At 46.0% G+C, this 27,351-nt stretch overlaps 1 protein-coding gene across 3 annotated transcripts in view; it reads right to left on the bottom strand.

Annotated features, from left to right (window-relative positions):
- The window catches only part of SNX29 (sorting nexin 29), a 566,190-nt gene that overhangs the window by 260,504 nt on the left and 278,335 nt on the right, over nucleotides 1-27,351 (bottom strand). For all 3 annotated transcript variants that reach the window (XM_061152859.1, XM_061152861.1, XM_061152860.1), the window contains one exon: nucleotides 19,934-20,040. In XM_061152859.1, coding sequence (XP_061008842.1) covers nucleotides 19,934-20,040 — 107 coding nt within the window. The remainder of the gene's footprint in view (nucleotides 1-19,933; nucleotides 20,041-27,351) is intronic.

The raw sequence follows: 27,351 nt of genomic DNA, 5'->3' as shown, positions 1-27,351 counted from the left end.
ATAAGTGAATTCCTAATCTACCTCTTCTTCCACTCCAGTCCTGTACCACTCATCTTTATATAAATGTGCTGTTATTTGCCACCTAATATTCCTGAGGCCCGTCCATACTGATATGCACAGCTGAGGCTCATCCAGTATCACAGCTGTGTTGATCTCTATGCCACACCTTTTAAAGATCTCCTCTCTTGTTGATGGATGTCCGAGTTGCAGAGGGCTCTGTCATTATGAGCAACGCCAAGGGCACGGCTGTCTGTGTCCCTCCTGGTGTGTGTGTGGCCAAGGTTTCACTAGAGTGCAGCTCAAACCTGGATTTTAACACTGGCCAAAATAATTCAATTTAGAAAGAGCATTTGGGGACTTCCCTGGTGGTCCAGTGGTGAAGAATTTGCCTTCCAATGCAAGAGATTCAAGTTCGATTCCTGCTTGGGGAACTAATATCCCACATGCCGTGGGGCCACTAAGCCCGCCCAGCACAACTGCCGAATCTGGGCAACACAACTGGGCAAGCCCTCACGCCATGATTAAGACTCAGTGCCAAAAAAAAAAAAAGACTCAGTGCAGGCAAATTTTAAAAAAAAGAACACTGGCAATTATTAATAAAAACTGCATCAACTCTAAATGTGCAAAGAAAATATACCCATGGGCTGGATGCTGCTTGTGGGCTGCGGGTCTGCAGCCTTCAACACAGACTGACAGTCCCACGGTAAACAGCAAAGGAACAATTCTCTAAGCAGGAAGACGATGAATGCTGCCTGTGCTCCTGCCATTACCTGGCTTCACTCAAGGTCAGAGGTCTCAAGGGGACAGACCATCTGACCTTCAGGCAGGTGTTCGTGAACATCACTTTTTACAAAATGAGCTTCTGGAGTCTTTTGGACGGAACAACATGTGACTTTGTACTCACTCATACAAACCCAGAGGGAAGACATACAGGCTACTGACCAAGGACACGTTTGTACCCTTTCAAAGGCTGTCTGTATGCTTTCAAAGGCTGTTGCGTTGAAAATCTGACCATCCATTAGCAGGTCACATTGTGCGCTATAAATGGAGCTACTAAACCTCCCACCACTGACAACGCCTCCGGAGTAGAAATTTGACTTCAATGATGAAAGTTATAAAACTCAGCAGAGAGTATGATGCCAGGTTTGAAAAATTCTATACATTCCAGTCAAAAACAAGCAATGTGACAGATAACATCTATATTTATATGTCTATTATGGAAACAAAATGTTGTCCTAACAGATCCTAAAGTGTCAACCAGTGATCGTCTCTGGGATGAATTGCAAGTGAATTTTTTTTAAGTTTAACTTATCTATAATTTTTTTCAATGATCCTATGCTACTTTTATTCCTGGTGATACAGACTGTGACTAATCAAATTACCTTGATTTGCAATGGCCACTCTCCTTAAGGGGATTTTCCAGGTGGCGCTAGTGGTAAAGAACCTGCCTGCCAATGCAGGAGACATAAGAGAAGCAGGTTCAATCCCTGAGTCAGGAAGACCTGGAGAAGGGCATGGAAACCCACTCCAGTATTCTTGCCTGGAGAATCCCATGGACAGGGGAGCCTGGCGGGCTACAGTCCATAGGGTCACAAAGAGTCGGACCCGACAGAAGTGACTTAGCACGCACACACACACTCTCCTAAAGAACCCAGAATGGACCCTCTTGAATGAGGAAAGCTTTGGGAACATGGTGAGATTTCAAAACATATTCACCCTCAGATGTGACGCCAAGACAGTCCACTGTGCTTTGTAAAAGGCACTGCGTAACAGAAAGCTTCCAAAACGACAGAAGAGCAAATAACACAACCGACAACAACCTGATGCTGGGAAAGACTGAGGGCAGGAGGAGAAGGGGGTGGCAGAGGATGAGATGGTTGGAGGGCTTCACCGACTCAATGGACGTGAGTTTCAGCAAACTCCAGAAGATAGTGAAGGAAATGGAAACCTGGCATGCTGCAGTCCACGTGACTGCAAAGAGTTGGACATGATTTAGCAACTGAACAATAAACAACAGAGTAGCAATACTCATACCAACCGGTTGTTCAAGTGTTACCAGTAATAAACATGCATTCCGCCTGGCCCAGGACAGGCATTGAGAACGGGGGCTGACGCTGAGGGTACAGTGATTCCCTCTTCACCACCACCATCGTCATCATCGAGTAGGAGAATCTTCGAGATCAGGGGCTGGCACATTCTTACCTGCTGGCCAAATCTGGCCCATTGCCTGATTTGATAAATAAAGCTTTACTGGAATACAGCCACATCCATTTGTTTACATACTGTGTATTGTCTGAGGCTGCTTGCACACGACAATAGAAGGAGTGAGTAGCTACAGCAGAGACTATGTGGTCTACAATGCCTAAAACACATATCATTTGATTGGGGGGGAGAAAAAGTACATTTGGTAATCCATGATGGAGAAACTGTGAAGTGCTTATACCAGAAAAGCAAGTTATAATTCTGATGTGTCAAAAAAAAAAAAAAAAAATGCTGGAAATTTACTTTTCTTTCCCTAGATATATAAAAGCTGTTGACACAAAGTTTCAAATGCAAAATGGCACTTTAACTGACGGCCAATTTAATCCACTTGATTTCATCACTTTTCATCCAAATTGACCACCACTTTTGCTTTAAAGTACACACCATCAAGAAAAATAAAAAATAAAAAAAAAAAATAAAGTACACACCATCAAAGCAGCTCAAACACCAGGAAGGTGGTTGTTATGTTATTTACAGAGAAACCGATATCTTGCTCTCCTCCTGAGTTGCAGCAAAGGTCTGGGGAATTTTCCATTAATTTTAAAAGCTTTTAACTACCAAAGCAAAAAAGATTTTTCAAGAAGACAAAAAAGGCAATATTTTTGACATTTAAATCCAGTTTTCTTCACAAAAGGAAAATAATTTCTACATGGTAGGAATTGGGTTGTTACACATTTCATTTAGAGGAGAATTATGGAATTTAAAAGATTCGTTTTCAGAAGCATTCATCTCAGGCACCTGGAAATGAAAGAGCTGGGGCACAGAAGTTGGTCTTTGTAGGAAAAAAGAATTTCCAAGTTTTTGGAAGACTGGCCTCCTTTCTCTCTCTTTACACTGTTAAAAATGGATCTTTTTTTTAAAACCACCTGGAGGTCGTGGGGGGGAAAAGAACCAAGAGGACCCAATTTCGATCTCCTTTGCTAAAAAAGTCATATTCTTTGCCCTGAGCATGCCACAGAGCTGTCTGCATGACCCAGAGAAGCTGGATCGGGGTATTTTAAAGGTTCTGTGAAGGGGAAAGAAATTTTAAGAAGTACCTGTCACTGTGTAAAGGAGGCTGACAGCCTGCCCTGGCGAGGCTGGGTTTTCGGTACGGAAATGGAGCCTGTGAGTCATGTCGAAGAGACAGGGTGCACTCAGGTCTGTGTTTCGCCGGGTACGGAGTTAAAACATACCTGCGTCAACGGAAGCGGCAGAAAAAGCAGGATGCCGATGGGGAAAATAATTAGCCACAAAGGATGCTGTGAGACAAAGTTGCCTTCTGATAGACAAAACGCAGAGAGCTGTTGGCAACTTGGCCAGCGTAAGTTCTGAGATGGGGAGGAAGAGGGCTAGGGGCTCTGGCAGCCCCTCCAGACAGGATGAGTGAGGACTGTCCTGAGCATCACAGCTGGACTTCCCTGGCGGTCTGGTGGTTAAGACTCTGTGCTTCCACTGTGGGGGCTGATATTGTTCGGTCACTGGACTGCAGCAGACTAGGCCTCCCTGTCCTTCACCATCTCCTGAAGTTTACTCAAATTCATGTCCATGGAGTCGGTGATGCCATCCAACCATCTTATCCTCTGTCGCCCTCTTCTCCTCTTGCCTTCAATCCTTCCCAGCATCAGGGTCTTATCCAATGAGTCAGCTCTTCTCATCAGGTGGCCAAAGTAGTGGAGCTTCAGTTTCAATCTTTCTAATGAACATTCAGGATTGATCTCCTTGCAGGGGTAGAGGGGTGGATTCAACTCCTGGCTGGGGAACTGTGATCCCTCCCTTTTCGGCATGGCTAAAACAAAACCCCACAAAAACCAGAAAGCATGCCAGTAAATTCCAAGGGAGGCAGGAGGCAGACTACACTGCCCTGTGGTGGGGTGTGGGGCTCCCTAAAGAGGACCGAAGATCCCACTGCTCCTCATCCTGGTCAGGTAAATCCCAGGACAGGCAGCGCAGAGAACCAAGAAGGGGAGGATGCAGAGACATCTTCTCCCTGGGACTCTGACGGCACTGGGAGCAGGGGTCTAGTCCCAGCATGGTCCAGAGCGGCTCCAGTGGTGGAAGAAGCTGTCTTCAGCCCTGTGACAGCAAGCCAGAGGGAGGCGAGGAGCCAGCCTGGGGAGACAGGCTGTGGAAGGACCTGGGCTGGCCCAGATAGGAAGTGTGGACTCACTTCCTAGAAGAGGATCGGGGCAAGAAGGCACACCCAGTCATCAGAGACCACGTTTTCTGCGGTCGCCATGGCAGTAGGAGGCCACGGCTGCCCAGGTTCCTACAGACGGCACAGGAGTGATGACCACGGACTTCCCTGACCTTGAATGGAAGGGGCTTGTCCTCAGAAACCAAAACAACTCACCCCCCCTCCCTGCATGCCCTTACTAGCCCATCTTGGCCCTGGGGAGCACGGGTTGCTCATCAGGAGTGTCACTGTGCTCCCCCAGTAGGAAGCAGTGTAAATGATTCCTTGACTGATCTGTAAACATCAGAATCAATACTCCCAGGCTACAGATGAGGACAAGTCCCAGAGGCTGGGTAACAGGGCCGTGTAACACAGCTAGGGCCAACACTGGGACCCTCACACTCTGGCCAGCGTTGAGATAAACCACCTCCACCAGCTTTTAGTTCAGATTTAAGGTGCTTTTCAACAGGGAGCAGTTATGAGCTTTGGGCCTGGAATTTCACCCCCAGCTCTCCCACCAGTTACCTATGTGACCTGAAACATTAGCCACCGCCCCTTTCTCCTCTAAAAAACAGATAAGAGTAAGACCACTTAGGATCAAGTGAGATAAAGTGCTCAGAAAAATGCCTGGCTTGTACAAGCACAGAACAGACGTTAAGCCAAGCAGCTTGAAAAGGATCTGAACCATCACTGAGAAAGACACCTGCCCCCAAGCACAGAATGGCTCACCATTAATTGACACAAAGGATTCTTTGTGCTTTTGATTTTTCAATCCACTCAAATGTGCCCCCAAAGTGGATTAAATAAAAACCGTTCAACTCATTCTTTCTACACAGTCATTGGATCAAGGCAAGTTATTAGCTGGGCTACATAATTCATTTGATTAATTTCTACCGCCAGGAGCCGGGAGAAGCGTCAAAACCCCAAAGTGGCTTCGAGTCCAACTTTGAGTCTATTTCAAGCTTTGGAAGAGTATTCCACTAGAAGACCGTCATAAAATGTGTCAGGAAATAGAAACTATGTGCTTAACCTCCATGGAGCACCGTCACTTCTCACAGTAACACCTCTGTAAATGAAGAAACCGGCTGAATGGGGAGGAGGCACGATCTCAGCCCCTGCTGCCATCGGAATGGGCTCAAAAAAAAAAAAACAAACCAATTCTGCAGGGGGTGGTGAAAGTGAAGTAAAAGTCTTAGTCACTCAGTCGTGTCTGACTTTTTGCAACCCCGTGAACTGTAGCCCCACCAAGCTACTCTGTCCATGGGATTCTCCAGGCAAGAATACTGGAGTGGGTAGCCATTCCCCTCTCCAGGGGATCTTCCCGACCCAGGGATGGAACCTGGGTCTCTTGCATTGCAGGCAAATTCTTTACCGTCTGAGTCACTGAGGAAGCGGAGCGGGTGGTGGGGAGAGAGAAATCAGACGTTTGGGATCAACATATACATATTAGTATATATAAAATAGGAAGACAACAAGGGCCTGCTCTAGAGGACAGGGAACCAAACTCAATATCTTGTAATAACCTAATATAAAGCAAACAAACAAAATATATATTTATAAGCTACACTGTAACTAAACCTCAACTGAAAAAAAAAACTATTCTACCACGTCTCTGCTGTGTGACTTAGGATATTCGACTCACCCTTTCGGAGCCTAGTTTCTGACCTCTTGGTAAAAGTATTTGTGAGGATGCACGTGATGCCCCTGTCTAGCTTTTGACACATAGTAGGCACTGGATGTGAACATCTGACTCACTGGGAAAGACCCTGATGCTGGGAAAGATTGAAGGCAGGAGGAGAAGGGGGTGACAGAGGATGACATGGTTGGACGGCATCACCAATTCAACAGACATGAATTTGAGCAGACTCCGGGAGATGGTGACGGACAGGGAGGCCTGGTGTGCTATGGCCCATTGGGTTGCAAAGAGTTGGATATGACTTGGCATCTGAACACGTACACACAGGCACTTATTAAATGGTATCAACTGAATTATTTTGTACTTAATAATCATTCATTCACTTCCAGGTGAGTGAACCACTTTGGGCATAACTGACTTATTTCACATAAGAAAGTTGTTCAGATAGATGGTAGCAGCAATGTTCACATACAAGCTTGGACAGAGTTGGTCAAACCTTGGCTTTTGCAAGCCTATCACCAGAGCCACTGTGCTATATGCATTGGCCTTTAGGTGCAAGAGGACAGACAGGTGATAGAAAGTTAGATCCTTTAAATAAAACAAGCAAGAGCATCAGACTATTTGGAGGCAAAGTCCCAGGTCTGGAGAAGTGCCACTTCTAGAATGAAGGACACCCTCAGGCAATGCTTTCTACAGGATGTGCCCCAATCACACCCAAGCAGAACTGCTATTAAAACAAATCTTCAAGCTGGAAGCCTTCAGGTACGTCCCTGAGGACCCAAATGCAGAGAAACAAGTCTCTCAGCACCACCGGCTTGACCCACAAAACTATACCTTCTTGAGAAGGTCAGAGATGACTGGTTGGGCCTTAGAAAGGAATTTCTATCCAGAGGCTGAGGGCAGAGAGGGGATGGGATGTGTGGCAGTCCATGTGTCCTGGTGTCAGGGAGGACCAGACGGGCAGGAGAAGGCGAAGGAAAGATAAAGCTGTCCCACTGTACAGAGTGCAGAAAAATAAACATTAATCGTAGCACCTGAAGAGGAGAAGACTCTAAGAGGAATGATAAATGGAGAGTGCTGATAAAAAGAAAACCTGAAGAGGCCTGGCTCCATCTCACTCCCTTCTGTGAGAGTTAATCACCTCCTGAGAACTTGGTCAAGCCTTTGTTCATGCTGTGCCTGAAACCCAGGTTGACCTGCCCTTCCTTATCTTTCTGGCAAATTCCGTTTCTACCTTCAGACTCCAACTTAGAAATGAACGGTCCCACGATACTGTCTCTGAGATACCCTGAGCCATGGCCCTCCATGACCAGTTCTGATGAATTCCCTCCTTTCCTATGTGACTTCTTTTGACTTCCTGATCACTTGCTACTATTGACTACTCCTTTACGATGCTAACTCCTCTGCCACGTTGCAAGCCCCCTGGAGCAAGAGAGAGGGTGAGTCATCAATGTATTCACTAATCTGGCACTCATTCATTCATTCGTTCATGCACACATTTAAACGTTCACTGAGCACTGAAGCAGATCTTGGTCACCTGCCCCTATGGCACGTATTTCCTGTCTAGCAACAGTCTCGGTGTTACTGGGGATCCACTCCACACCCCAGCCTTCACTCTCATGTCTGAACTGGGCTCTTCCCTGGGCCTTGGCACATGAGAGGTATCCTGCCGTTGGCTGAAGAGGGAGAGGGAAGCTAAGCTGGCTCTATCGGAAGGAACTCAAGGCTTTCCCCAGGAATCAAGATAGAGACTCTTTCTTTTCCCCCTGAAACGTGAACCTGGAAAAACTATCTGCCCAGGGGTTATAATGGCCAGCTGTGACCAGGAGGGATAAACCCACCAAAATGCTATCAACCCAGACATGGTAGAGGTAAGGAAGAGAGAGAGAGACAGACAGAGACAGGAGCCTGGTAACGGAGCTACATGCCAAGATTCAGCCACACCTAAAGCCAAACTCTCCCTTCAATCAAGAAATTCTCCTTCCAGGCAGAATCAGGGTAGGCTATGCTCTGCTGTAGTAACAAGCAAACCTTCATATTTTAGCAGCTGCACAGATATGGTGTTTTCCTGCTCTCCCAAAGCCTGCAGCAGGCCTGGCAGCACGAGGGGCCAATCCCTTCCAAGTGATGACTCGGGGATCCAGGTGAGCATCACCCCATAGCTACGCCACAGGGAAGCATGTGGCTCCCAGGGCCATCACAGCAAGGACAACGAGAACAAAGGGAATTCATACCAGCTTTCTCCGCTTCAGCCTTGGAGGGCACTCATCACTTCTACTTACAGCCCACTGGCCAGAACGAGTCCCATGGCCCCAGTCTAACCTAAGGGTGACTGGGAAATGCACCAGCCCTGCTCATCCAGGGAGAGAGAAGTGAGACAAGCTTGATAAACACCCAGCACAGTCTCTGCCACCACGGGATCAGCCATGCTGTCTGTCACCTGCAGCCAAAAGACTCTGAAATTCTATCAGCCCCAGCTGGGTGCCAGGGATCACAGGAGACGCCGGGCCCACAAGAGTGAACAGGATGATGCAGGAGCTGGCACGGCGGAACCCACAGCACAGTGAGAGGTGGGGGCAGGAATGAGGGGAACAAGGACAGACAAGACAGCAAACACACACCACGGCACAGTCAGGACGAGGAGTGGGGACGTGGGGCAGGGTGGTGGGGTGGGGTGGAAGAGGGTTGAGAAATAAGACACCTAGGGATAACAACTCGGCCTTCGGGAGTGCAGAGGGTGGCTGGGGAAGGTTTCTCAGATGAGTTCTGAAAGCTCAGAAGTCAGTCCAGGAAAATGGGGAGGGGAGGGAAGAAGGAGAAAGAACAGAATTCCAGGTAAGAAACCAACAGGTGGAAAGGTCCAAAGATGAGTGAGACCACGTGCATGTGGACACTGACACCAGCTCATGGTGAGCTGAGAAATATGGGCAAAGAGGAAGGCAAGGGCCATGGCATACAGCATCTCACGGTAACATACGAAAAGGGGCTACACCAATGTTCACTGTAGCACTGTTTACAATAGCCAAGAAATGAAGGCAATCTAAGTGTCCATTGACAGTGGAATGGATAAAGTAGATGCGGTATGTACATACACATGTATACATATATAAACATACATAGAATGGAATACTACTCAGCCATTAAAAAGAAAGAAAGAATGCCATATACTGCAAGCTGGATGGGCCTAGAGATTGTTATACTGAGTGAAGTCAAGTCAGACAGAGGAGGAGAAATATCAGATGGCATCCCTTATATGTGGAGTCTAAAAAGAAATGATACAAATGAACTTATGAAAGAGATGTTTCTGACAGAGAACGAACTTACGTTTACCCAGGGGCAAAGATGGTCAGGGAGTTTGGGATCAACATGTATACTCTGCTATATTTCAACTATATAAACCAACAAAGCCCTGCTGTATTAGCAGAGGAAACTCTGCCCAAAGTTATGTGGCAGCCTGGATGGGAGGGGAGTTTGGGGGGAAAATGGATACATGTATATGTATGGCTGAGTCCCTTTGCTGTCCACCGGAAACTATCACAACATTGTCCATCAGCTATAGTCCAATACAAAATAAAAAGTTTTAAAAAGGGAGCAGGGACTATATTTATACAACTCAAAGGGCAAAGAGGAGCCACTGGAATTTTAAGCCAGGGGATAGCCCTGGGGTAGTTTTTCGTTATTCCATCCACGTGCATTAAACTCACCACCTCCCTTCCCCCAACTCAGCATCTGCCTGCCCCGATCCCCGCACCGCCAGTTTCCATGGCTCCCCACTGTTGAGGACACCCCCTAGATGCTCCTGGTGGGTGGGTCCACGTGGGACAGCCCTGCCCCTTCCTCCCCACGGAGCCCAATGCTGACAGCACGGTGCTTCCTGAACCCTCCACCCAGACCACACAACTCCTCCCCAGGAGACAGCTTCATGAAGCCAGTTCCCACCTCAAGAAGGAAAGCAAATATAAAACAGACCCAAGATAGTGCGGGTCTGAAAAGCTGAAAACCAGCCACCATAATTACAAGTATTTTTATCCCTTGCCCAAAAAGGAGTAGCAGATCATTTTCCAAGTGTCTCTCTAAGGAGCTTCATCTGTTCCATCTCAAGTGCTGCAGGCTCCAGAGACGCCACCATAAACGAGGCTGTAGCAGGAATGGAGCCAAAGAGAAATCCCAGGGTGGAGACATGGAGCGAAAGCAGGGCCTGCGGTAGCATCATCCGTGGAGGGCACGGGCCACACCACGAGACGGAGAAGAGATGCCCAAAGATCCACGAGAGGGGCCAGGAGATGGGCAGGGACATGCGCGAGCTAACGAGGCTGGGATGTGGGCGCGTCCGCACAGGAGCCTGGCTGTCCCCGCTCCACACCCCTGGCCAGCAGCACTGGGTGATGAAGGGCTGGGGACCTACAAGAAAGAGAGAGGTCCCACTCGGCAAGAAGGGCATGCTGCCCCAAGGGGAACCTTCCCCTCTGCTACCCTGGGAGGGTCGCCTGAGCACAGGAACGGCTGGGGACACACAACAAGCAAAAGAGGCATCAGAAGAAGCCATCTAAGCCAGCATTTGGGCTTTCAGCAGAGACTAAATCAGCCACAATTACTTCCTATTATCCCTCCTCATCCCTTCATTAAGTCCCTCAGGCTTGACAAGCTCAGAGCTAGCATGCTGGGCAATGCTTTCATCGCCGTCATCCCCCTCAGAGTGAAAAGTTGAACCAGCCAGCTAGGAAGGCCTGGTTCCTGCTTCTAGCTAACATGATGCAAAGAACACTAACTCGAGTCAGACACTCAAGGCCATGAACTCATTCAATATGTGAAGCCCGGTGACCGCGGGCAGGTGGCTTGTCATCTCCACGCCTCAGTTCCCTCATCTGTAAAGGCGCAGCTCTAGTTTTTCAGTAGTCATGTACAGATGTGAAAGTTGGACCATAAAGAAGGCTGAGCGTTGAAGAATTGACATATTCGAACTGTGGTGTTGGAGAAGACTTTTGAGAGGCCCTTGGACTGCAAGGAGATCCAAGCAGTCAACACTAAAGGAAATCAACCCTGAATATTCACTGGAAGGACTGAAGCTGAAGCTCTAACACTGTGGCCACCTGATGCAAAGGGCCAACTCATTAGAAAAGATCCTGATGCTGGAAAGGTTGAGGGCAGGAGGAGAAGGGGGCGACAGAGGACGACAGATGGGTTGGATGGCATCACTGACTCAACGGACCCGAGTTTGAGCAAACTCCAGGAGAGGGTGAAGGACAGGGAAGCCTGGCGTGCTGCGATCCATGGGATCACGAAGAGTTGGACACCACTTAGTGACTGAACAACAACAAAAGATGCAGCAGACATAAGATCAGACAGTCCAACGTGACACAGTGAGCACAGGGCCGAAAAAGAGAACAAGCCCTCAACTTAGGCTGACCGCTCCTACCATCACTGTCGCGGATGTCAGGGCTTGCTTTTATCTAAGAAAACGTCACCAAGAGCCTAAGAGAGGTCACAGAGTATGAAGCACAGAACAGACCCTCACAAAACACTGGGGGGTGGGGGGGGGAATTCTCCAGGACCAACAATCTAATTTCTTCCACCAATAAACTTCAACTAAAGAGTAAATGGAGAGGGGACTTCCCTGGTGGCCCAGTGGTTGAGAATCTGCCTTCTAGAGCAGGGAGTGCGGGTCGGCTCCTCGGTCGGGGAACTAAGACCAAGAAGCCGCAGGGCAACTGAGCCCATGCGCTGCAACTACGCATCACAACGAAGACCCGCGGCAGCCAAAGTAAAATAAAAATAAATAAAATCAATTTTAAAAAAAGCAGGGAGAGGAGAGAGAAAACAGTTGGGAAATCTGTAGATTCAAAGAGGCTGAAGCGGTCTACTAACAGATCACAATGTATGGATAGACCCCATTTGGAACCCTATCCAAGTGTTTGCTTTTGAAGTGAAAATGTGAACATTCATCAGATATTTGATAATGTTAAGAAATTATTGCTAATTTTTGGGAGTGATATGATAGGATTTTCTTTTTTCTTTTAAAAAGCAGAAGGTCCCCTAGGCTTTATTAGAGACAATTTCCCAAATACTTTGAGAGGAAAACAACATTGTGGCTTGGATGAGCCTCAGTGTATCGAAGAGCAGCTGGGGAAGGCAGGGGAGTCATGGACAGAGCCAGACTGTCTGTGACTTGGCCACCAATGCAGCTGGGCGACGGGTACCTGAAGGCTCATTATATTCTTCTGTCGATTCTTACATTCGAAGTTTCCATAATAAAAATATATTTTAAATAAGGAAAGAGAAACTGAAGAAGAAAGAATATACACATGTACATATACATACATATTTATGTATGTATTCATACACACATACACATACATATTCTTCCCTGGTGGCTTAGACGGTAAAGTGTCTGCCCTACAATGCGGGAGACCTGGGTTCGATCCCTGGGTCGGGAAGATCCTCTGGAGAAGGAAATGACAACCCACTCCAGTACTCTTGCCTGGAAAATCCCATGGATGGAGGAGCCTGGTAGGCTACAGCCCATGGGTCGCAAAGAGTCGGACACGACTGAGCAACGTCACTTTCACCATACATAATACCTGTATGTATAACCGAATCGCTATGCTGTACACCTAAAACTAACAAGATATTGCAAATGAACTATGCTTCAATTTTAAAAGATAGAATATTATTTTAAAAATACACAAAATGAGTAGTTTGAAGAAAGGGACTGCCTGTGACTTTTATCGTGGAGCTAGCTCACACGTGCACAGGGAAGCCTGGAAACACGCCTCCTTCTCTCCCAGCTGCTCCATTCCCAAGCGGCAGCGCAGCGGTGCTGGGGACAGGGCTGTGGCTGATACTAACTAGAATTAACGCAGAAAGCCAAGCAAAGGGAGGAAGACCTGGGCTTAGCCGTCTCCCATGCATCAGGTGCTACGGTTCCTTCCTCAGCAAAGTGAAGAGGGCGAACAGAAAGCCAGAGGCCCTGCAATACTGTCAGTCATAAGAAATAGGAGGAGAAGTGGGTGGCAGAGGATGAGATGGTTAGATAGCATCACCGACTCAAGGGACATGAATTTGAACAAACTTTGGGAAACAGTGAAGGACAGAGAAGCCTGGTGTGCTGCAGTCCGTGGGGTTGCAAAGAGTTGGATACAACTTCACGACTGAACACACATAAGAAATATACATTTGGTCTTGGGCCACAGTTCTCAGTTCCCAAAACCCTTAGAATTTCTTAAGTGTTGAAAATGAACACTTAGAAAGAACACTTAGAACGCCTTAGAAAGGCATCTTTTGTTACGTCAATGAGGTGACTTTGAGAATCACCTAATGATGGGGGCTGGGAGCCAGAAGAACCAACCTCCTGATTAGAGGGTTAGAACTTCCTGTCCTACCTCCTGGCCTCCAGGGAAGGGAGAGCGGCCGGAGGTTGAGTCAATCATCTATGGTCAATGATTTCATCACTCCTGCTCTGTAATGAAGCTTCTGTTTTTAATGGACAGGACAGGGTTCTGAAAGCCTCCAGGCTGGTGAACACATGGGTCTGGGGAGAGCAGAGTAGCTAGAAAGGGCATGGATGCCATACACTCTTTCCCCACATCTTGTCCTATGTGTCTCTTCCATCCGGCTGTTCCTAATTTACATTATTCTACAATAAACCAGACATCTAGTGGGTAAAATATCTGAGTTCTGTGAGCTACTCTAGCACATTAGGGCTTTCCTGGTGGCTCAGATGGTAAAAAAAATCTGCCTGCAATGCAGGAGACCCGGGTTCAATCCCTGGATTGGGAAGATCCCCTGGAGAAGGGAATGGCAACCTACTTCAGTATTCTTGCCTGGAGAATCCCATGGACAGAGGAGCCTGGCAGGCTACAGTCCACGGGGTCACAAAGAGTCAGACACCACTGAGTGACTAGCATGCACACACATGTGCACACACACGCGCACGCACACACACCTTTTACAGATAGGGCTTCCCAGGTGGCGCTAGTGGTAAAGAATCCTCCTGCCAATGCAGGAGATGTAAGAGCCTCGGGTTTGATCCCTGGGTTGGGAAGATCCCCTGGAGAGGGAAATGGCAACCCACTCCAGTATTCTTGCCTGGAGAATCCCATGGACAGAGGAGCCTGGCAGGCTACAGTCCATTGGATTGCAAAGAGTCAGACATAACTAAGCACTCGGCTGAGCACATCTTTTATAGATACAGCTTGAAATACTTAGGAGTGGAAAGATATGAAAACTCAAAATACCACGAGAAACCGGAGAGTAGGACGAGATAGAGATGAAGCAAGACTGGCCAGGAGTTATTATACCAACTGTCAAAGCCAAATTATGGGTGTTTGGAAGCTGATGAAACTCTTCCATTTTGGTACCTTTCTAAAATAAAAAGATTTTGAGAACTCATTGGAGATTTGGCCTTGTTAGTCATTCACACTTTATTGGGAATTATCCCTAGCCCTCCAGAAAGGAGGATTCCTCACCAGTCTTCATTCACACATAACAATTGCACTTCAATACCCAGTTTTGAAGGGTAAGCAATCTTTCTTCCCCTTAGGAAGTGAGAGCACAGTCTCAATCCACCCAGCAACATGGAATACTAAAACATAAAAACAAACCCACATCAAATGCTTCATTTTGAGGAACAGTTTAATGGAGATCTCAGTTCAGAGTTTGGTATTCTGAACCCTTACACAGAACCCAGGCTTTTATTTAAAAGTCTGTTTATGTTTGTATAAAAATGACTCTCAGATCCATCAAGAGTGTTGAAACCCATTGGTGCTGATTTATGAAGCCAGCGCTACTGGTATAACTCCTCCCAAGGTCCTGGCTGCTTCAGGAACTCTTCCGTTTTATTAAAATGATGATTACATTCACAGTTATCCACAGCATGTGATTATGAATGTATTTTTTACCAGCTTGATGCTTAAGCTTACTTCTCCATTAATAGTAACTCTGCCTTTATAATGAGAACAAATGCCACTAATACACATTTATTTCACCCATGAGCAAAAATTCAGGGACTAACTACATTCACACAGTAAATGATAAGTATCCTATAATTTGAAAAATCAATCAACAGCTAGCTGAGTCCTTCCACACAGGAGGAAGTAAAGATCTGTTTGCTGAGGACGGACTGGCAGCATCGTACACAGCACACACGCAGGCAGACAGCGGGGGGAGCGGGGGCGGTGAGCAAGACTCAGGACAGCGTGGAGAAGGCAGAACAAAGGAGCCTGGACAGACAGACAGGAAAGGCATCTGCGCATCACAGACACTTACGAAGCTTCATATCAACTAAGGCAGCGGTCCCCAACCTTTCTGGCACCAGAGACCGCTTTCATGGAAGATAATTTTTCTACAGACCGGGGATCGGGGGGTGACGATGGTTTGGGGATGATTCAAGTGCATTACATTTACTGTGCACTTTATTTCTATTATTGTTACATCCACTCCACCTCAGATCATCAGGCATGAGATCTCAGAGGTCGGTACCCCCTCTAAGGTACCCGAGCTAAGGTACTTTGGAGGTAACTAACAGAGACAGATTCTATCCTGAGCAACAAAGGAATTACTATGAACAGTCAGGAAGTTGGGAGAACTTGGCCCAGAGAAGGAAATGAAGCCAGAATAGCTCTGGCCAGTTCACACAGGAACAAACAGAGAGTCGTCAGGACTTGGCTGTTGAATAAATGGCCTCTCAAGCATTCTTGCCATTCTTGGTCAATTCGGCAGCTAAAGCCCCAACTGCCGTGGCTCAGCTCACAGGCCTGCCCCCGGGCCTAAGGAGGGCAGGGTTTACCCCCCAACTGGGATGGCAAGACATGTCCTTCAAAGAACATTGGCGCAGAAGGGAGAAAGCAAGCACAAGGGAGCCTCCTGTCCACTCCAGGCACTGAAGCAGATTCTTTACATTTAATCCTCAAAGCAACCCTACCAGTAGGTATTACTTGCCCAAGTTTACTGACAGCAACACTGAGGTTCAGAGAGGTGAGGTGACCTGCTCAGGGGTACACGGTGGTGAGGGGGCCAAGCTGAACTCAATCTGACGCAGGACACCTGTGCTCTCCAAGCCACCAAGCTACAGGAGGCGATGTGGGTCCAAAATCTGAATGCCACCAATATTCTCCATTTTTCTTGGTGGCAACTGCTAGGAAAAAAGTGGAAAATGAGTCCAAATCAAGAGAACTGTATTTGAAAGTGTTAAAGAAGAGTCTTAGAGCAGATCTATCTTGGACATGTCCAGTATCTTTCATCCTCAATGCCCTTGGTGAGAACAAATCCATTTCCTCTGATGCTGAGATCTTCAGGAGGGATGGGAAGTGGACAAAAGAAATTTCTGAGCATCGTCACTGACAGTCCCAAAGAAAAGGGGAAGAACACTTGAGAAGCTCCGATTAGACACCCAAACTGCAAAACTGCTGAAGACAAAGCTCAAGGAGCCCATGAGGCAGGTGCCACTCTATGCCTGCACCTCTGGCCCTTCAAACCTGATTCTTAACGATCATAATGGACGTGTCTTCCTCACCCCCACCCAGACCGGGAGCTTCCCCAGAGGCAGACACTGTGTCTTGTTCATCTGTGTAACCTACCGATGAGCCTTGGCTATTCAGATGCTACCCACGGATGAAACATCAATGACTTTGCAATCAAAAATGGAGAAAAACTCAGTCTAGGGAAGAAGAAGCCATTTGAGGAAGATCTCTGCTTCAGACTCACCTCTCTGTTGGCTCACTTTCTAGAGTCATCAATTCTACTGCTCCCGGGGGAAGGGAAGCCGCTGAAGGTGGAGAACAGGAAGCTGAAGGCTGGACACTCGGTAAATATGTGCTGGATGAGTGGGTACCGCCCATCTGTCACTCAAAGTCCCCTCCAGACTCTCCAAGCTAAAACTCCCCCTAAAACTGACCGTCAGAAAAACATGTGCCTCCTCCAAAGAGCCCTGATTCCTCTTATTAGATATGGAATCCCCTCCACCAGGATGCTCTGAGTGGAAGGCATGCCTTGTACAACTCCCTCTCTCAACCTGAGCGGTGAGAGAAGTCCATCTATCACTCTTTGAACATGACCCTGAGTAGCTGAACCCACTTGATTGGCTGTCGTCCCATTCAATACTTATAAAGCTCCTACTGTGTGCTGGAGCCGAACTGGGTGATGAATATACTCTGAAAAAGTCAACAGCCACAGGTCGCCAGAGGAGCTCCCAGCCTGGCATTCTCCCACAAGTCGCTTCAGAAGCAGGTTGGTACCAGAGCAGATAGAACGAGTTTCTTCCTCATGTGGTAAGTGAGGGTGTGAGCAAGGCCCCCTCCAGCAGGTTCAAAATCGCTGATCGGCCACACATCTGTCAGCTACCACTGGGGAACCCCTCATCTCCCTCCATGCCTGGCTCTCTGGGACCACTGCCTAGTTCTCTTCAAAGACTCTTCCTCAGGGAGCCCAGCCTTCCAGTACACGGCAGGAAGATGGGTCTGGGCCCTGGGGCTAAATGGCCTGAGGGATTCGAACTCAGCCCTGCTTCTTATCAGCGGAGGAACTCCAGATAAGCTACTTCACGTCTCAAAATCTCACGAGTGAACAGCAACTTCCTCAAGGAACTCGGCTGAGGACCGCGAAGGTTCACAGACGTGACGTCACAGCAGAGCCAGCAGAATTGAAAGTGCGTGCTGCCAGCAGGCTGCCAGGATTACCGTGGCTCTTACATGACGTTTGATATTAGTATTCTTTCCTGCCAGATTAACCTACACCTGCCAGGACTCTCCTCCATCCTGTTTTCAAAAGCTGACCATCACAGGGGGTCAGGAACCATCCTTGCATACTCCTCCAGCCCGGGGCCCCTGAGTCTCACCAGCCACTATGTATGGTGTTGCTCTGGGTTCTGAGCTTTCGGTCCAACTGTGTGCAGGTGGGCGGAATGGTTTTCATGCTTTGAAAGATACTTAAAGAAAGAAGGTTCGGGAACTCCCATTTCATTGGGATGAATCAGAGGAGAGTCATTCAATTGTTGGGGTGTTTTAAATAGTCACATTACTTGAAACAAAATGTTTTTACTTCTTTTGCCCTTTTGAAATGCAAAGAGCAGCACGTGGACTCTTCCCCCACATCCTTTCATTACTCCACTCCAACGTGTGTTTACAACTCCTTCTTGGTAAAAACCGACCCATTAATAAAATGACAGATGAGCATCACAAAGAATGGGCTTGATTAAGGCCAACAGAGAGGGTTTGGCAAAAGTCGTGATAAAATGCAGCTCGAAGGCTTATTCACAAATGAAAGATGGCTGACAGGACCTCACTTGGCAAACAAAAGCAATGAAAAATCAGTGCAGGGTAGTGAATGCCACAGGAGGACCATCTCTACTCCAACTCCACCACTCACTGAGCTCACTGACTCCTCTTCTCCCAGGGGTAACAAAGACATGGAGAAGGTTTAAGGCTGGCACGATAAACCTTCCACCCCGACTGCCATTCCCTCTGATGTAGGAGTTCAACACCGAGCTCTCTCGCAGGCAACAAGAGCAATGATGTCAGGCGGTGGGACACCAACTTCACATCAGACACCTAGATCTTTCCCGCCCGTCAATGCTGGAACACAGTGAGGTGGTGAGACCCTCTCACAGTCACAGCGGGTGGGGACAGGGCACCCAATGAACACCGAATCAACCAGCCAACCAACTGAGCAGTCAGCCCATGAACGGACCGTGGTGCTTCCTCAGTCGGTCAGGCAGTTACTTCCTCCTGACCCCCTTTTTCAAGCTCAAGCTTCCGATGAGCATGTCAGCCCCCCAGATCGCCGCCCCAGGCCCAGAGTCCAAAGGAATACAGGGACAAGAGCGCTGGCCTCTATGCTTGGCAGGTCTGACGACATCCTTACAAGTGGACAACCTGTCCTGGTTTCCCTGAAGGGACAGAAGCTCCTGACCCGTTTCCCTCTGGCCAGAACCCTTCACCCTTCATAGCTCAGTGGCTCTTCATTCACTCAGCAACCAGAAACGTCCCTGTCCCAGGAGAATTGCAAATACTTTCTTTCAAGGACTGTTTAGCTAAAGTCACCACTTGGCAACAAATGGCCAGTGAGAATACAGAGATGGAAGAGAGCCTCTGCCACCCAGAGACTCAGAGTCCGCCAGTTCCTGAGGGTAAGGGTCTTGCTCCTCTCTCCACCTGGGCTTTCCGCCACCAGCCAACTCTGGTCTCATGACCCCACAGAATAAGGGTCCATGGATGGCCGTGGTGGTGGCAGAGATCCTCCAGGTGTTAGGGGAACCACTGACCAGAACCACCCACCCTGGCCAGGCCCCATAGTAACTCACCTGCATGAGTTATCTTAAGCAGGAGGTCCTGGGAAGGAACACGGAACTAACAAGCTACCACCAACCGAAAGAATTCGGGAAAGGTCCAAAGGAAAGAGGAGACACCAGCCCACAAGTCCCACCAACCTTCCAGAATGCGTTCCACTGGAATCCTCCTTGGCTAAGTGATGCGCATGCCACTAGGAAGGTCCCAGAGTCAGAGAGACTGGCCAGAGACAGCCCAGAAACTAACCACATCATGTGATTCTAGCAGTCCACTGCATCCGTATTATCCCATTTCTCAGCACAAAGTTGTATATGATATTCTGTTTTAAATATTCTCCAAATCCAACTGTTTTATTATTCTTCACATGATATATGTTTTCTCTCTTACCACAGGTTTCTCATTAAATGATATCTTTCAAAGAACCACATCTTAGGTTTCTGTATCAATTACAACCATTTTATGTTGTCTGTTGGTGAGGGAGGTGGTGGGGAAGTGTCCACTGGTTGTTTTGCTAACATCTGTCTATCATGCTGGGCCCGTTTCTGAAAAGTCCTCTAAGCAACCAACATCGGGGATACACATTGATGCCATCAGCCTTACCTCGATGAGCTTTCTTTCATAGGAGCTTGCAAGTTCCTCGGCGACTTCTCCAGGTTTCTGCTCAGGGACTGTAACTTCTCCATCAACATTCCAAAGATTTGGGACAACTTTTAGGAAAAGAAAGAATTCCATAAGTAACTTAATCAACCATAACTCCCTCAATTAAAAAAAATTTTTTTTTTCTTCTTTTCCAAATGGCTTCTCTGGAAAGAAAGCTCTTGCTAAAGAAGAAAAAAAAATCACAGTTACTAACTACTTCCACATTGCATCATTTTCACACAAGTACAATAAAGTGAATGATAAGCTGTACTTAAAAATGGAATAACTGTCCTCGAGATAGACGCACAGAAGTCTAGGGAACGATCTTGTCACTACTTTCCATTTCAGGGAAAACAGATGATGCTTTGGCAAGATACAAGAGCCTACATGTGCATCTTCTATGTTGGTTAATTTTCTTTTTCTTCAACAAAAAAGTTTTTCAGGGAGATAGTACCTGCCTACACCATGAAGTGAAATGGCAGTAGGGCTGCTCAGGTAGCATTTAGAATCAAGGAAGCTTCTGGAAAAAGTCCAAAGCCAGGGCACAATGACAATGCAAAGACATCTCCATGAGATACTGGCTCTCAGCTCAGCACAAGAATTAGCACAGTACTGTAAGAAACCTTCACACTGTTCTCCACAATGACTGCAGCAATTTACACTCCCGCCAGTGGTGTAGGAGGGCTCCCATTTTCCAACGACATCTTCAGCATTCGCTATTGGTAGACTCACTGATGGCCATTTTGACTGTTCTGATTTGCATTTCTATAATAATTAGTGATATTGAGCTTCTATTCATGTGCCTGTTGACCATCTGTATGTCTTCTTTGGAGAACTATCTGTTTAGGTCTTCAGCTCATTTTTGATTGGGTTGTTTTTTCAATATTAAGCTGTATGAGCTAAAAATGGAGTTACCATAGGATCCTGCAATTCTAGATTCTGGGCATCTACCCAGAGGAAACTTTTAATTTGAAAGGATACATGCATCCGAATTGACAGCAGCATGATTTACAACAGCCAGGACATGGAAGCAAACTAAATGTCCATTGGCAGATGAATGGTAAAGAAGATGGGGTACATATACAAATGAAATACTATTCAGCCATACAAAGGAATGAAATAATGCCATTTGCAGCAAGACATACAGACCTAGAGACTGTCATACTAAGTACAGTAAGTCACACAGAGAAAGACAAATGTCATAGGGTATCATTTATATGTGGAATCTAAAAAACTGAGGCACATGAACTTCTTAGCAAAACAGAAATAGATTGACAAAGAAAAAAAACTTATGATTACCAAAGGTGATAGTTCAGTGGTGGGTATATCAGGAGTTTGGGATTAACATATATATATGACTGAATATAAAACAGGTAAACAATAAGGGCCTATTGTATAATACAAGGAGCTACACTCACTATCTTAAAATTACCTGTAATGGAAAAAAATCTGAAAAGAAAGATAAATATGTACAACTGAATTACTCTGCTATATCCTTGAAGCTAACACAACATTGTAAATCAACTACACTTCAATAAAAAAATCTGCACAGTAGATGCCCATAGAAACTGCTTTTACAATAAAAACTGATAAAATATGACAGAAGTAGATAAAACCTGGAAAAGAGCCAGATAATTCCAAGTTAAGTAGGAGAACAAGAGTAGGAAAAATGCCCACATGAGCAGTTGAGAAGATCCAGTGGTGTGATTTCAGACTGCAGACTCGTGCCGGGTCTGAAAACAAGCATCAGGGATGCAAAGGCCTGTGTGTCCTGAGATGAGACCCCTGGATGTTGCAATCAAGTGTGATAAGACGGCAACGAAGCAAAACAGGAAGCTACGCCTAGTCCTCCGGCCACTGGGACATGGGAGGCATGGATGCTGGCCAGGCACTCAGGCAGAAGTCAACACTGGGAAAGACTAAGCAAAGTGGAATTGGCTTCTGGGCCTGAACTGCTCAGAGGCTCCGCCTTCAGCCCCTCGTGGAGCCTCCATCAGGCTACAGCTGGTCTGGGCATCTGAGTGACCACACAGAACATGCTGGAATAAAACCATAAGGGATTTCCCATCAGGAAGCTTCCATAAGCCTCTTATTCTTATCCATCAGAGGGCAGACAGAATGAAAACCACAATCAGTGAAAACTAATCAAACTGATCACATGGATCACAGCCTCATCTAACTCAATGAATCTATGAGCCATGCTGTGTAAGGCCGCCCAAGATGGACGGGTCATGGTGGAGAGTTCTGACAAAACACGGTCTACTGGAGAAGGGGATGGCAAACCACTTCTGTATTATTGCCTTAAGAACCCCATGAACAGTATGAAAAGGCAAAAAGATACAACACTGAAAGATGAACTCCCCGGGTCGACAGGTGCCAGATATGTTACTGGAGAAGAGGGAGAAATAACTCCAGAAAGAATGAAGAGACAGAGCCAAAGCAAAAACAACACCCAGCTGTGGATGTGACTGGTGAGGGAAGTAAAGTCCATTGCTATAAAGAACAATACTGCATAGGAACCTGGAATGTTAGGTCCATGAATCCAGGTAAATTGGACGTGGTCAAACAGGAGATGGCAAGACTGAACATTGACATTTTAGAAACCAGTGAACTAAAATGGACCAGAATGGGTGAATTTAATTCAGATGACCATTATATCTACCACTGTGGGCAAGAATCCCTTAGAAGAAATGGAGTAGCTCTCATAGTCAACAAAAGAGTCTGAAATGCAGTACTTGGGTACAATCTCAAAAATGACAAAATGATCTCTACTTGTTTCTAAGACAAGCCATTCAATATCACAGTAATCCAAGTCTATGCCCGAATCACTAATGCTGAAGAAGTTGAAGGTGAACGGTTCTATGAGGACCTACAAGACCTTCTAGAACTAATACCAAAAAAAAAAAAAAAAATGTCCTTTTCATCATAGAGGACTGGAATGCAAAAGTAGAAAGTCAAAAGATACCTGGAGTAACAGGCAAGTATGACCTTGGAGTACAAAATGAAGCAGGGCAAAAGCTAACAGAGTTTTGCCAAGAGAATACACTGATCATGGCAAACACTCTCTTTCAACAACACAAGAGAAAACTCTACACATGGACATCACCAGATGGTCAACACCGAAATCAGACTGGTTATATTCTTTGCAGCCAAAGATAGAGAAACTCTATACAGTCAGCAAAAACAAGACCAGGAGCTGACTGAGGCTCAGATCATGAACTCCTTATTGCCAAATTCAGACTTAAACTGAAGAAAGTACGGAAAACCACTAGACCATTCAGGTATGACATAAATCAAATCCCTTATGATTATACAATGGAAGTGACAAACGGATTCAAGGGATTAGATCTGATAGACAGAGTGCCTAAAGAACTATGGATGGAGGTTTGTGACACTGTACAGGAGGCAGTGATCAAGACCATCCCCAAGAAAAAGAAAATCAAAAAGGCAAAATGGTTGTCTGAGGAGGCCTTACAAATGGCTGAGAAAAGAAGAGAAGCAAAATGCAAAGGAGAAAAGGAAAGATATACCCATGTGAACACAGAGTTCCAAAGAATAGCAAGGAGAGATAAGACAGCATTGCTAGGTGATCAATGCAAACAAATCAAGGAAAACAATAGAATGGGAAAGGCTATAGATCTCTTCCAGAAAATCAGAGATACCAAGGGAACAGTTTCATGCAGAGATGGGCACAATAAAGGATAGAAATGATATGGACCTAACAGAAGCAGAAGATATTAAGAAGAGGTGGCAAGAATACACAGAAGAACTGTACAAAAAAGATATTCACGACCCAGATAATCACGATGGTGTGATCACTCAGCTAGACTCAGACATCCTGAAATGCAAAGTCAAGTGGGCCTTAGGAAGCATCACTACAAACAAAGCTAGTAGAGGTGATGGAATTCCAGCAGAGCTATTTCAAATCCTAAAAGATGATGCTGTGAAAGTGCTACACTCAATATGCCAGCAAATTTGGAAAACTCAGCAGTGGCCACAGGACTGGAAAAGGTCAGTTTTCATTCCAATCCCAAAGAAAGGCAATGCCAAAGAATGCTCAAACTATGGCACAATTGCACTCATCTCACACACTAGTAAAGTGATGCTTAAAATTCTCCAAGCCAGGCTTCAGCATTACACGAACCGTGAACTTCCAGATGTTCAAGCTGGCAGAGGAACTAGAGATCAAATTGCCAACATCCGCTGAATCATCGAAAAAGCAAGAGACTTCCAGAAAAACATCTATTTCTGCTTTATCAACTATGCCAAAGCCTTTGACTGTGTGGATCACAATAAACTGGAAAATTCTGAAAGAGATGGGAATACCAGACCACCTGACCTGCCTCTTGAGAAACCTGTATGCAGGTCAGGAAGCAACAGTTAGAACTGGACATGGAACAACAGACTGATTCCAAATAGGAAAAGGAGTAGGTCAAGGCTGTATACTGTCACCCTGCTTATTTAACTTATATGCAGAGTACATCATGAGAAACGCTGGGCTAGATGAAGCACACGCTGGAATCAAGATTGCTGGGAGAAATATCAATGACCTCAGATATGCAGATAACACCACCCTTATGGCAGAAAGTGAAGAAGAACTAAAGAGCCTCTTGATGAAAGTGAAAGAGGAGAGTGAAAACTTTGGCTTAAAACTTAACATTCAGGAAACTAAGATCATGGCATCTGGTCCCATCACTTCATGGTAAATAGATGGGGAAACAGTGGCTGATTTTATTTTTCTGGCCTTCAAAATCACTGCAGTTGGTGATTGCAGCCATGAAATTAAAAGACGCTTACTCCTTGGAAGGAAAGTTATGACCAACCTAGACAGCATATTAAAAAGCAGAGACATTACTTTGTCAACAAATGTCCGTCTAGTCAAGGCTATGGTTTTTCCAGTGGTCATGTATGGATGTGAGAGTTGGACTGTGAAGAAAGCTGAGCGCCAAAGAATTGATGCTTTTGAACTGTGGTGTTGGAGAAGACTCTTGAGAGTCCCTTGGACTGCAAGGAGATCCAATCAGTCCATCCTAAAGGAGATCAGTCCTGGGTGTTCATTGGAAGGACTGATGCTGAGACTGAAACTCCAATACTTTGGCCACCTGATGCGAAGAGCTGACTCGTTTGAAAAGACCCTGATGCTGGGCAAGATTGAGGGCAGGAGGAGAAGGGGACCAAAGAGGATGAGATGGTTGGATGGCATCACTGAGTCGATGGACAAGGGTTTGGGTGGATTCCGGGAGTTGGTGATGGACAGAGAGGCCTGGCATGCTGCGGTTCATGGGGTCGCAAAGAGTTGGACAGGACTGAGCGACTGAACTGAACACACTAGTCTAATTAGTCTAAGGCAAAGGAGGCAGGAATATACAACGGGGGGAAAGATAGTTTTTTCAACTAGTGATGGTGGGAAAACTGGACAGATAAATGTATAAGAATGAAATCGGAACATTCTCTCATACCATGTACAAAAATAAACACAAAATGGATTAAAGAACTAAATATAAGACCAGAAGCTACAAAACTCCTAAAAGAAAACATAGGCAGAACACTGTTCAACAAAAAGTGTAGCAATATTTTTTCAATGTTCCTAAGGCAAAGGAAGCAAAGCAAAAAATAAACAAACGGGACCTAATTAAACTTAAAAGCTTTTGCACAACAAAGGAAACCATCAGCTACAACAAAAAAGACAAGCTACCAAAAGGAGAACATATTTGCAAATAACATAACCAATTTGTTATCTGTATCAGGACTTCCCTCATAGCTCAGTTGGTAAAGAATCCACCTGCAATGCAGGAGACCCCAGTTTGATCCCTGGGTCAGGAAGATCTGCTGGAGAAGGGATAGGCTACCCACTCCAGTATTCTTGGGCTTCCCTTGTGGCCCGGCTGGTAAAGAATCCTCCTACAATGCAGAAGACCAGGGTTCAATTCCTGGGTTGGGAAACTCACCTGGAGAAGGGAAAGGCTAACCCACTCCAGTATTCTGGCCTGGAGAATTCCATGGACTGTATAGTATACATGGGGTCACAAAGAGTCAGGCACGACTAAGCGACTTTCACATAACCAATAGGGGTTTAATATCCAAAGTATGTACACAGCTGTCTATAGCTCAATATCTAAAAAACAAACCACCCAAGTTTAAAATGGTCAGAAGACCTAAATAGACATTTTTCAAAAAAAGATACACAGATGGCAGACAGACACATGGAAAGATGCTCAACATTGCTAATCATCAGAGAAATGAAAATCAAAACCACAGTGCGGCATCACCTCACCCCTATCAAAGCAGCCAATCATCAAAAGACCACAAACAATAAATGCTGGTGGGAAAGCAAACTGGTGCAGCTTCTGTGGAAACAGTATGGAGGTTCCTCAAAAAGGTAAAAATAAAATTACCATATGATCCAGCAATTCCACTCCTGGATATATATCCAAAGAAAATAAAAACACTAATTTGGAAAAAAAAAAAAAAATACATATACCCCAGTGTTCAGAGCAGCACATTATTTACAACAGCCAAGACATGGACACAGCCTAAGTGTCCATCAGCAGGTGAATGGAAGGAGACGTACCTCTCCAGCTCACAGATTAATATTAGGAAAGTGAGGGGCGCCACCTCTCTACGGGCAAGGTCAATCTGTGGTGAGGTACCAGAAGTCATGTGTCCCTTTAGCTGAAGTGTGCACAAGCATCACATCTGATCAGTGTGTTTTCAAGCCCAAAAGATTTCATCTGCCATGGGAGCAAGAGAACATGCAGGTGTTCAAGAAAAGCAGCACAATAAAAGTGTGAGTAACACCAAGTCACATGAGAGCCAAAAACGGCAGCTTACAGCACCGCTTCCTCCTCTCCGCACATCCTCCAGCAAACCAGTCACCTTGGAGAGGGTAACTGGGACTGAATCCTGCACGTCAAATCTGAACAACACATGCACACCTCTGTGACTGACTGCACTTCACGCTTGTTGTCACTGTTTTAAGATATCCATTTCCTGAGAGTGATCTATTAGTCTGGGCACAGAAAGACAGCTCAACGGCCCAGAAGGAAACAATCTGGGTCCAAAAGAGCTCACTCCGAATTCTAGAACAGAAGTCTTAAAAACACTGGCTAGCAATGCTGTCTCAAGCCTAAACTTTTTCATTAACAATCTTGGTCCGTAGTTTGTGTTACTCTGACAGTGTTCAGAACTTGACCTTCTGCCCTGCTCAAGCGCTGCACAAAGAGGACAGAAAGAAACTCTGACCCACGTGTTTAGATATTTCAACCGTGGATGAGAAACTTAAGTTCTATAGTAGCCTGCCTCCATCTGCAATTTAATTTCCGTGGTTTCAGATACCTGTGGTCAATTGTGGTCCAAAAATATTAAATGGAAAATTCCAG

The sequence above is a fragment of the Dama dama genome, chromosome 10, assembly GCF_033118175.1.
Source record: "Dama dama isolate Ldn47 chromosome 10, ASM3311817v1, whole genome shotgun sequence".
In the NCBI taxonomy this organism is placed as follows: domain Eukaryota; kingdom Metazoa; phylum Chordata; class Mammalia; order Artiodactyla; family Cervidae; genus Dama; species Dama dama.
The sequence above is the reverse complement of the archived record's forward strand: the minus strand, read 5'-3'. Positions and strand labels throughout refer to the sequence as shown.